Here is a 13086-nt window from a genome sequence, read left to right on the forward strand (position 1 = left end):
AAGAAGAGGAAGAAGAAGAAATGAAGAAGAAGAGGAAGAAGAAAAAAAAGGAGGAGGGGAAGAAGAAGAGGAAGAGGGAAGAAAAGAAGAATGAGGGGGAGAAGAAGAAGAAGAGCGGGTAAGAAAAGGATGAAACAAGGAAAGCTATAACTAAAAAATTAATAGGCCTTATCCTAGGTTAAAGGAGTGCATGTAGAAGAAAGAGGGAATATCAAACTACAGTACTAGCATAGATGCTATAATTTTAGCTATTTTGACCAGATGGTACAGATTTTGTAATTAACAATTTTGAAGAAGAAATGAAGAAGAAGAAGATGAAGAAGAAGATGATGATGATGAAGAAATGAAGAAGATGAAGATGATGATGATGAAGAAATGAAGAAGAAGTTGGTGATGATGATGAAGAATAAGAAGAAAAAATTAAGAAGAAGAAGAAGGAGTAGAATAAAATGATGATGATGATGATGGTGAAGAAGAAGAAGAGCGGGAGAAGATTAATAAGAAAATGAATAATAATAAGAAGTAGTAGTATTAGTAGAATGAGGAGAAAAGAGGAGGAGGAGGTGAATAAGAATATCAAATTAAGTAGAATGTCAATTGAGGGTCTTTTGAGGGAAGTAGGCCTTTCTGAATTTTAAAGCGGGTCATTCGAAGAGAAATCAAATTTTTCTAAAAAACATTTCTGATCCTGGATGTGACATGCTTAATATGACCATCAAAATATAAGAAAGGGGGAATGTGACAGAGGAATAACAAGCTGACAGTAATAACGGTATTGCATTTCCAATTTTTTCATAACTATGCGAAATAAATTTTCACTACAGAAAAGTCCAGATTCTGGCCAAGCTTACGGCACTGAGCTATATGCAGTCGGGCTTTGTACTACCTCTTACCTCACGCCATCTTCAGTCAGTAAGTCGGGAGATATGGTGGTGAAAGAGAATAATTTGACATAAAAATATCTTCCAAATAGTGTTGAATCTGTGTGGATTTGGACTGACAGCAGAACTACACTACAACTACAATACACATTTCTTTTCACTGACGTTCAGCCACAGAGGCCGCTTTTAAAACATGTTTGATGCTATGGCAGGCAGTCAGCAGATTCGTTTGAAATGATAAAAAAGACATCTCTTTAAACTTTGCACAAAAGTTTCTTCAAGAAAATCACTTTCGTCTCCCTTCTCATTTTCCATGTTGTTCTATTTGCTCTGATTCTTCTCCCCTTTTGAATGATTTAAGGGTAGCCTAAGATTGGGGGGGGGGGGGTATACACTAATCTAGTTCACAAGATGGTAGGGGCTCCTTCCATGTAATACACATCTATCCTGCTCCCATGTACCCCGGCACTCTTCGCTGCTTAATATTGGTTCATACTCCTCTTTATAATATTGCACTGCCCCCCTGGATTCTGGGGAGTTTCCATGAATTACTGGATATGTCTTATCTGACAAAGTCTGCCAATAATAGCAACGGTCAGACACCTGTGGTTTTTATCCAAGTTGTTAAATCTGATGACAAAATATTGATTAAACTCTACTTTCCAAGCTTAGCAGCCCCTCTTGTGCATTGGCCCCGCCATCATTAATTTCATAAATGGGCATTATTCCAGATATTTAACGATGAACAAAAAAAGATTTTTTTTTTCTCATTTTATTCTTTACCTCAGTGGCACTGAACCCTGGTTTCTTAGTCTGCTGGCACAGACCCTGATTGAAACTTTGATCAACAAGTGGGTATTCACAAAAGACAAGCACCAAATGTGCCGTTTCGAGTGAGAACCTTCAGTACACAAGCCATTGTAGGCTGTGTATTCAGACAACTAAACTCAAGTGAAGGGTTTGCTGCACAGCAGACTACATCATTATTTCCCTCCCTTTCTCCCCCCTGCCCCCCCCCCCCCCCGTCTATTTCTCTACCCCCATCAGCACGGTTTACTTCCAATTTGTCTAATGCCAATTCGTCCAATTGCCAACTCGTCTACTATCAATTGGTCTACCATCACTTCATCCACTCACCACATGGTCTATTTTCATTTAGTCTAATGCCATTCCATCTAATAACCAGTTGGTCCACTAGCCATTTAGTCCATATACCATTTGGTCTAATTGGACTAAGTGTTAAATTGTGCAAAATGAATGAAAATGAAATTAAAATTAGACCAACTGGTTATGACACGAAATGGTCATAGACAAAATGGTGATTAGACGAAGTGATGATTGGACCAAATGGATGTTAGACGAAATGTTGATGGATGGGATAGCATTAGACTAAATGAAATTAGACCATGTGGTGAGTGGACGAGTTGGCAGTAGACAAATTGGCAATTTACCATCAACACATCATTTTTCTTGGATATTTCAGACATTTCACAAGAAAATAATGAGAAATGTTCTATTGTGGACACTTCTTACTATATAATGCCCAAACTGATTCTACTATTTCAAAATGAAAATGTACGCAGGGGACTTGCAAGTAAAAAATCATCACAAGAAACATTAACTTCAAAAAGGTTTCAAATCCATACACTTTTATTCATTACCAGTGTAACCCATGCATATCATTCCACATATGAAAGAATACTGTATAAAAAATGTTCAAAAAAGAGATATATACAAGAATCATAAGCTAAATAAACAAAAATGTAGACCTAGTATCTTATAGTTCTTTTCACTCTAGATTCTTCAATTTGTTATCAATATCATAATGAGCCAAAAGTGGCATATGGGAAAAAAAAATTAAAAAGTGAGCAAAAATGTTTTTTCCTTTTAACAAAAAATTTTGTAACAGATTTTGACAGTTTTTGTTTTATATAAAAAATAATATCATAGTTCACCCTTTTCCTTTTCTTTCCTTATCTCTCATTTTTCTTGGTTGTTACATATCTAACAAAACATTTCAAATAATGACCTCTGTGACCTTTGAACATATGATCTCAAAATTTAAGATGATTATCTTCACAAAAATATGAATCATACATGTAGTTGAAATTGATCCCTCAAACAGTTCTTTAGTTATTGGGAGAAGAGATTGTGACCTTTTTTTTTTTTTTTTTCTCGTCAGTTTCTTCTCTTATTGTGAGAACAAGATGACCGATGTTACCTTTGATCTTGACTTCATGATCCCAATATCAAGGCAGATCATTGTCACTTCTAAACATATACTTTGACCTAGTTTAAAGTTGATCCGTCAAACATTTATTTAGTTATTTTGAGAACAAAAACAGGACAAGTGGATCTATGACCCCAAAGCATAATATCTTGAGCAACTACATACCGTGGCAGAGGCAGAAAAAGTACAGACAATTCTAGCAATTGTAAACCTTTCTTACTTCTGGCTTGGAAGGTCATAAACACAACAAGGCAGTTATGAAAAATAAGAGAAAAAATGACTTATCAAAATAAACCACAACATTGTGAATATAGTACACATGTATACAAACAAGACAAGTAGACAACCATAACAAATTTGGATTATATTATTCATTAGAATTACATGTCTGTCCCCTCATGACCCTGTGGATTACATCCATTTCAAAGTGAGTAAAAGTCAGCTGCGTCACTCTAGGATGACATCTCGGTGACTCCAGGATTACTGTTACTCTCTTAGGGCATCTCGGGTGACTCCTGGTCATTCCATGGTCAAATCCTACTAGAGAATCGACAATGCATCACAAAAGCCAATTAAACATTAAAAGGGCTTGCCGAGTTGCAGACTTCTACGACCCCTGAATACATCACTGGAATTTAACACTTAAGCTAATTTTTGATGTCATAAAAGCACAAATTATTTGACTTCTTAAAGCTACAGAAAAGTCAAATAAAAAATAATTGTTATCCTGTGAACCTGGATTCTGCAATAATTGTCTTTGTCAAAGGTTGAATCTAGTCTGCAGGCTGACTTAAATTAGGTTTAAGTCCCAAAAGACAAACTAATATTTTTTCTTGCTTAATTAACTATATTTGAAGAGTTTAGTTGCAAAAGAGCTTAGGTCCACTTTGGACCATTCTGAGAAAAACCATGTTTTTTATTCTCACTTACTGCAATATTCTTATGAGAAGCTAAATTGTCATGATGTACTACCCTAATCATGTGAACATGAAATTGGGTATAAAAGAAATCTACCTGTCTTCAATTTTTTCTATAAATTCTTTTAAAAATTATCATTGTGGACCTAACCCCTTTGGCAAGTAAACTGAAATGAATCCAATCTATTTTGATTAAAAAGGTGATTTTTCTTTGCCACTTTTATTCACGTTTTCATGTAAATTTCAAATTTTCTTTGTTTTCATCAAAGCGACTAAAAATTTAGAGGTTTTGAGACAGAAAACAATAAAATTTATGAACAATGGACCTAACCCCTTTTGACAAATGAGCTCTTCAGAAGAGTTTGTTTGCAAAAGGGGTTAGGTCCACTCCAAGAAAATCATTTTTTTTAATTCTCCTATATTGCATATTCTTATGCGAAATTTTTTTTTCAAGATTCTCTACCATGACAACATAAAATTGGGTATAAAAGAAATCTACCTTTATTCATATTTTTTAAAATATTCTTTTCCAAAAAATTGAGTGTGGACCTAATCCCTTTTGCAACTAAACTTAAATGAACCTAACCCCTTTTGAAAAAAAAGTGATTTTTCTTTGCCATTTTTGATCACTTTTAAAAAGGAATTTCAACTTTTCTTTGGTATCATCGTATAGCGCTACTAAAAATCTATACATTGAGACCAAAAAATCAAATTTGATGAAAAATGGACCTAACCCCTTTTGCAAGTGAGTTCTTCATTTATTCAAATTACATTATCTTCCACCCGAGTTACACATTTATACACTAAAAATTTAGCATACAGATGGCAGGCATATAAATAAAAGTTATATGTAAAATGCTATAGGTGATTATTAATAAACCAATACCAAAATAACATCTGTTCGAGTCCTTTAATACAATTATTAAAAAAGAAAAACTAAAACCCCATTTATTTTCTATCAAAATCCTCTTTATACAATATTATTGTAAGGTCAGTTGTACTTTGAGAGCAGAACAATATGTACATGTACTGTACATATTCTTTGTTGTTTACTTTACATAGAGCACTTTGGGCAAGATAATAAGAAAATGTGCTATATTATGCTTAGATGTGTATTGAATTTCAGTCAATGGGATAATAAATATTATGCAAGAAATATGAGACAGGACACATCCAACCAACAGTTTCATAATAATTTGAATGACCATTACTTTAACAACAATCAAATCTGTTTTCAGGTGTTTTAAGTTACTTTGTATGTGGTGCATTTCAAACAAAACAGAGGATAACGAATGGTATAGTATCTCTTTTCCATAAAACAACAAAAATTAAAAAACAAGTGGAACGCCTCTGGCAGTCTCGCCTGCATTATACGATACGATATAGCAGCAGTGCTGACTTTGAAAACAGCTATTAAATAATTATTCATAAAAGAAAACACTCGCATGATAATAAAATACTATGTCCATTGACCAAACATGACCTTTTACCATGATCATGAGACCCAAGACATGTGCAAAACATACTTGATTATCCTTATGTCTGTTTCATGAACTACATATGTGTAGATCCGCTAACTTTCTAAGTTATGATGCCAATTCAACAAATACCCCCAACTCTGCCAAAGTTCATTGACCTTAAATGACCTCTGATCTTGGTCATGTGACCTGAAACTAGGGCAGGATGTTTGGTGATACACTATCACCCTTTTGTCTAAGTTTCATGAAATAGGTCCATATACTTTCCAAGTTATGACAACATTTCAAAAACTTAACCTTGGTTAGGATTTCGATTTTCATTCCCCTAACATGGTCTAAGTTCATTGACCCTAAATGACCTTTGACCTTGGTCATGTGACCTGAAACTCAGACAGGATGTTCAGTAATGCTTGATTACCTTTAGGTCTAAGTTTCATGAACTAGGTCCATATACTTTTCAAGTTATGACAACATTTCAAAACTTAACCTTGGTTAAGATTTTGATATTTATTCCCCCAACATGATCAAGTTCATTGACCCTAAATGACCTTTGACTTTGGTTACGTGACCTGAAACTCAGACAGGATGTTCAGTAATACTTGATTACCCTTATGTCCACGTTTCATAAACTAGGTCCATATACTTTTCTTAAGTTATGACATTTCAAAAACTTAACCTTGGTTAAGATTTCAATGTTGACGACGCCGCCGCCATCGTCTGGAAAAGCGGCGCCTATAGTCTCACTCTGCTATGCAGGCGAGAAAAAATGGATAGCTGGTCTTCCATGGGATCCATATACAATAAAAATACACACATGAAAAGAAACAAATATACAGTCAATTTAAAAAAAAAAATAATATCACATGTTCATTCAAATCTTCAAATAAAAAATGATCTGCTTGGAAGTCTTTGCCAAGCATACAGCCTTGATCATTGGCATATTATAATCTTGCACTGGGATTATTTTATACACATATGAAAATAGTGCATGTTATTTTATTTCATTTTTTTTCCTTTTAGGGGCTTTACCAAGCCTTTGTCTCACAAAACAATAAATCAGACATCCTGTGTTTTGTACATTCTCTGATCTCAGGAGAGTGCCTTGTTTTTTTTTCAATTGACTTCCTGGGCATTCTTTCCTATTATGGTGTATTTATAGGACAACGACATGTATTAACATTTGATAAAAGCAACACAGGGAACACACGTTCATGAGCACATGAACAATCCATGCTGCTCATATGGGTGCATAGGGGTCAATGAACTTTTGATGTAGATATCAAGGGTGTGAATGAAAAATAAAGAGCTGAAATTCCTGAAAAGACTGAAGAATGTAGGGGGAAAAAATTGAAAGAGCTCCAATACAGAGGGATATTAGCTGAAATTCAGCTAAAAATCAAAACAAAAAATAAAGGCTGAAATCAGTTAAAACAACCTTGAGCTGTGAAACTGGCATTCAAGAAATGTACACAATGACTGAAAATACTACTAATACCTACAATGAGGTAAGTACATAAAATGTATCAATTGTATTGGAATCTGTGACCACTTCATCAAAAAAAAATGAAAAAAATAACCAATACATGTGCAGTATTATGTACAGCACAATTGCACAGCAACTGGTATGTGGTAATTTCATTAAAAAATGTTTTCAATAAATTGAATCAAAACAAACACTACCAGTACCCAATATGTACAGAATAAACCTGCTATCAAATAGGTATTATTTGATCACTCATTTAAATGTTTATACTTAAAAATCATAATTTTTTTATAAAGAAAATAAATAGGCCTACAATTGAATGAAAACAAACAAAAATAAATAAATAAATAAAAACTGCACTTTATGTAAAAACTTGCAATCAAATGGGTAGATCTATCTGTGCAACCACTTCATGAAAATGTTCCCTTTAAAATAATACTGTAAAATTATAATGAATTTTACCAGGCCTTGAATTTTGATATTTTTGGGTCAAGGCCACTTTATTGCAGGGCAACATTTCTACATTACATCACAAAAAAAGAAAAAGGGCACACCAATTCTCCAAGGCAAATGAGAGGGGCACTGAAGCCAATCAAAATGGAAATCTCTTGAAGAGAGAAGAGCTATCTCAAGACTTGCACTTTTATATAAATCTGTAAATCACAGTGCTTCAATCAACGTTGGTCGATACCTGACAACTCCCCCTCACAATTCTGTCGGGGACACTGAAATCATCAGCAATCTCTTTCTCCTGACCAACAACAAAACAGGACTGCTTCAAGTACTCTTTCCTTCCAAGGACTATGGAAGAATGGAATCTACTACCAATCAACACACATGAAGCTAAATCGGTTGATAATTTTAAGACAAGGTTTAAAGCAAAATTGAAATGTATACTTTCATCCGGGGGGCCACATCAATAATTCAAACTCATCACTAGCCGCGCACGCCTGCACCAATTATATCCTACTTGTGGAGTTTGACTGCAGTACCAGGAAGAAGAAGAACAGACATTCATGGTCATGGATCAATTCAAGTCCTGTTAAAAAATGCTGCATTAATAAATGAGTATCATTAGATCCATATTGTAATGAATATTTTACTTAACTTTGGTTCTATGAATCACTAAAACATACAAATACAGTATAAAAAGAAAGACATGAAACACATATTGTAGTGAATGACAATTAAGCATTTAAACCCACACACTTCAACATAATTTATTAGATTCACCAACTCCTTTTGTTAATGTAAACTGGCTGTGATACGTACTATCTTCTGAAACTTATGAAGTAAATCTATTGAAATCATAATTGCTCTTCTATTTCTTTATATTTTCTTCCCTTCTCTGTGACATATCATGATTCTGTTCTCTTCCATCTATTTCTTTATCATCTTGCTGTTTCCTTGTTAAGTACACTTAAGTACACATCTTGCACCGTTTATAGGTGCTTTTGGTTGAGAAGTAGGCAGCCTGGCTTTGGTAGAAAGTTCATTTAAATGCAAAGACGAAAATGTATCAAACAAACACTCTGCTAACAAAACTTTAACATCAATATTTTGTCCTAACCCATGTAGGGCTTCTCACGTACTTCACATAATACATAAATGGTAACCAGTGCAACACAAAACATGTAATGTAGTACCATTTTTTAGACTTCATAGTTAAACCCATGCTTTATTATTATTTCATGCTATATATATTCTCATTGATACTAGCTAGACTCATGCTAAAATCTGAAAGTACTAATTCCATTCATATTTTGTAGAACTATGGAATTCTGGCCTAATAGAGCAAAACCGGATGAAAATAGGTAGCTGTGTTTTTAGGAGTAACTTTCTAGATGTGAGTTGGTTTCTCTGCTAATTCAATAGCAGGTTCTTCTGTTGAAGTTCCTTCAGTAGTCACTCCCCCACCAGGCTGCTTGGATTTCATCCACTGTCTGACCTCATTGTACACATCTAAAATACCTCGAAATAAATTCATCACATTCTTGGTAATGAACGTCGATATGTCAACATCATGACGGAACCATAGGTAACAACGGATACACAAAAATGGAAAGTTTACAAGGAAGAGATAGAGAGCTGAGTTTATGACAAGAATGATCCTGAAGTTATTGTCCTCTGCTTTCCGCTGGCCAACAATGCGTAGGATAAAGAGAGGTAGTGAAGGAAGGACAAAGCAGCAGCAGGTGAAGAATTTAATGGCATGGTCAAGGTTGAATGACAACAGGATCTTGGTGTCATTGATGAAGAGCAGCCCCAGAAGCATGAGACTGTCTAGGACATCAAGACTGGCGGTGGTGCCAAGCTTCTCCATCAGCAACTTGTACTTGGAATTGTGAATCTCGTCATGGTGTGCGTAAGCCAGCAGGAGAAACAATGGCCCAGTGAGGGATAGGATCACCTTGAGTGAAGTCGATGAATAGATTTCGCTATCTTGAAATTTGACAGCCCCTCTGCTGCTGTGCGAGATGTTGTAGTAGCCGGTGCTGGTAAAGTTCTCTGCAAAGTCTCCAAACATGTACCAGACTTTAGCCACCAGGATGATGCTGTAGAATACCCATGCAAAATAGGCATACTGCATCTCGCCACCAATGATGGCCATCCATTTCTGTACACCGCTTCGGTTTCCGGAGTCTGCAGGCTCCTTTGAACGAACATTCCTACTTGTTAGCACCAGACCAGATATCCATATTGCAACAATGACGACGTCTGCACCTATCCACACCCACCTAGCGGGATTGTCCTCGTCGAATTTAATGAAGAAATGGTCAAGGAGGGCTGCTTGCAGAATCAACAGAAGGACAGAAAGGACTTTGGATCCCACATCCAGCAGAGTGACCCGCTTGATGAAAATCATCCTGGTGGTTAAAAGCTTGGCAAGAACTCAATTTGCCTCCAGTACAATGATTTTGTAGGAGAACTTGTTTCTGTGGCAACATAAAATAAAAAAGAAAGGCAGAAATTAATACTTTGATCCATTTCATTCTGCAAAAGGCAGTGCTGCCTGGCTCTGAAGCTTGATTTATTAAATGGAAGGTCTATCCGAACATAAATAAGAGATTTGAATAAAGAGGAAAAAATCAAACAAGCATACAGCTGAAAAAAGGTCATGACACATTTTGCTTTTTTTTGCAAAATAGTTAAATGCACAACACAGGGATATGCAAATAACAGTTGATGACACCTACTCTCTATTTCTTTTGTATTGTTTAAACAATATTTCAATTTCTACAGAATGGACAAAATAAAAAAGACATCAAATCACAACAGTTTACAATAATGGCAATTCCATGGTTTGGGAGGAATCACATTTTGTTTTACATTATTAATAGAGAAAATTGAAATAATTTTGTTTCAAGAGTCATCTATAGATCTGCATCAAACAAAATTAAAAAAAAATATATATTTAGAAAATCAATAATCTGAATGCATTTACTGGATAATTGTTGTGCAAAAAAAAAGTAGCCCTTGAAATGAAAGGAACAGCCCCTAAGCTTGCCCAAAGGTCCTACCCTAACTTAAATGGTCTAAAAATATTAAATGGCCACTTAATTCTTTTTCATGACTGGAATCTTAAAACTTAAAGGGGAATCCAGCCTCGGCCATAAAATGTTGTGTTGGGAAGGAGAAAAATAGATTAAACAGAATGGTGAAAGTTTGAAAGAAATCGGACAAGCTATAAGAAAGTTATAGCTGCTTTAAAATTGAGATCACTAATACTATGTAGATTTCAAATTGGCAACTGGGTAAGTAAATTATGACAAGGGGCAAGGACAACTTTCCCATAGGCCATGTACTTTATTATCAGGGATTTGTGGTTTTCTCCTAAGTACCCATTCCCCTGGGGCAGTAATCTAAATATAACCCAGGTAGTATATTGTTTTATGTCCTCATGAAAGAAAAATATAATTTGAAATAAAACTTTTAGGAAAAATGTTATTTTAGCCATAATATGTATTGGAGTACATGGAAGAGTAGTCCTTGCCTTACATCACTATGACATCCCATATGCGGCCAATTTGAAGTCTCCATGGGTATAGTGATTACCAATATTTACAACTTTTAAAAATTCATAACTTTCTTGTTGTTTGTCCAATATTGTTCAAACTTTCACCTATCAACTTGTCTGATTTTTCTTTTCCTTATAAAAACAAGTTTTTATTTGGGTTGGATTCCCCTTTAAATACTCAATTATAGTTCACATATCTGGCCCTTTACCAAAGCTTTGTACAGATACAGAGCCACTATTGTGACATGACGCATCATCTTTATCACCAGACACTATTACCAGATCTATTGGAAATTGGAAAAGTGAAGATGTTTCTGCATCCAAGTCTATCTCATATGTCATATTTATCATGTTCATAGCTAGTGTTAAACTATTGAAGTTTTTTTTTTTATAATTGGTTCTTGGGACATACTCGACCCAGCCCTTGACTTACAAACTTTCCCTAAACTTGTAAATTCTTTCAATCAACTTATATTACAAAGTGAAACAAGTTCGATTGCATTTTAAAAAATGATTAAAATCAGTGGGAAAATTGACCAAACATGAGACAAAAGTTTGAATGAACAGATGAAGTAAAGTTGTACTTTAAGTTTATTTAAAATCAGTCTCAAATCAATAAGCTGGTATATAGCCTCGCATCTCTGGGCTGGACGACCGACAATCAAATATAACTAAACCCACATGTGGCTAACGGCAGCAAAACAAATCATGAAGCACTTGTCCCTTTATCCTTCTTGGTTCAAACACCACGTTGCAAGAAAACCCTTCCCCAAATCAGGTCTACCACTTTTGGCGCAATGCACCAAATTAATCCGCCTGTCATATTAGTGTATAAAACGGAACTACATGTAATTATAAATTGATGTGCGTATTCTGATTCCAAATTCAAGTTCTTTGGCTTTCCATTATTCTTCCCTCTTAAGCAACTCTCTCTTAACCACTCCCACAACTGCTCTATCGATCAACTTTTCCTCTCTGGCAACTGAAATCAACACATTAAATGTAAACAGTGCAAGAAGGCAAACAAACTTTTACCACTCACAATGACTCAAGGAGTCAAGCCAAGGTCAAGGATATATTCCAAAACAAAAGTCAAAACAAACAAATCTCTAACTCTAAGTTCTAACTAATTTCCACGTTCCATTTCCACCCCCTAGGCCTAGTACTATTACTTAGTTATCTAGTAGTAATTTTAGTATAACCGTTTAGTATAAGTATAACTATGTCTATAACACCAGCGACAAACAGACAGAATGTTTTGTCTACCCTGCTTCCTGTAATGATCTGATGAGAGATTGAGAGGGCTAGAGGTCAAGACCAGATTCAAAACAAATGGGCAGATGGGTGCTAAATGTAGATCTACATTGTATTTTGTAGATCTCTGCTTCGGCACCTATCCCGCTTGCCTGACCCGGGGCAGCCCCGGGGGCAGCCAGGGAATTTCTCGATGTTTACCGGGTACCGTATATCGTTGACGTAAAAAACTAAAAGCTGATCGCGGTCATTTTTACCTGCGCGAAAGCGAAAGCACACATTTATATTATCTCTTCAAGAAATGAAAAGCCACGAGAAATATCATCAAATTGAACGTAACAATAGCTAGCGTCTTATAAAATAATAACATTCACCTCAATTCGTTGTTAACAGTAAATTTGATGTCTTCAAGACTAGCTACCGGTAGTTGTTTAGTCTCAGTTTCTGTTTCACAGAGTCGACATCGGAAACAACGAACGTAGAGGGCAGCAACACACATCTGACAAGGCCCTATATAAACAAGGTTGCGACACCGGAAGTTGCCGTCATTTGCTCATGGAGCTTTTGAATAGTTCCAAACTCACCGAAGTTTGTGTACAAAGTCAATGGGGGAGATTTTTCGACAGCAAATTTCAGGTAATTACAATTGTTATTAAGAAAAACAAAATGATAGTTTTTAACGAGAATTTAATGTGCTTCATACCTATGTGATCGGTTTGCAATAATTTTGAATTTTAACATGCTTTTTTACTAATTTTTAATAGTTCCAAGGCGTAAACATGACAGTAAAGATACGGTATGGGACTGGCAACCGTAGCCGGCAGT

At 35.3% G+C, this 13086-nt stretch overlaps 1 protein-coding gene across 1 annotated transcript; it reads right to left on the reverse strand.

Annotated features, from left to right (window-relative positions):
• Positions 1–2503: 2503 nt before the first annotated feature.
• LOC129257453 (uncharacterized) lies at positions 2504–12732 on the reverse strand. The gene is made up of 2 exons (XM_054895775.2): positions 12636–12732; positions 2504–9925 (listed from the first exon to the last, which is right to left on the reverse strand). Exon 2 carries the CDS (start codon positions 9853–9855, stop codon positions 8830–8832), a length of 1026 nt encoding a protein of 341 aa, XP_054751750.2. The 5' UTR covers positions 9856–9925; positions 12636–12732; the 3' UTR covers positions 2504–8829.
• Positions 12733–13086: the final 354 nt, after the last annotated feature.

Source organism: Lytechinus pictus, chromosome 3 (genome assembly GCF_037042905.1).
Source record: "Lytechinus pictus isolate F3 Inbred chromosome 3, Lp3.0, whole genome shotgun sequence".
In the NCBI taxonomy this organism is placed as follows: Eukaryota; Metazoa; Echinodermata; class Echinoidea; order Temnopleuroida; family Toxopneustidae; genus Lytechinus; species Lytechinus pictus.

Bases quoted from the DNA above. Each gene is read 5' to 3' on its own strand.
- LOC129257453 (XM_054895775.2), bottom strand. From the start codon at position 9,855: ATGATTTTCATCAAGCGGGTCACTCTGCTGGATGTGGGATCCAAAGTC.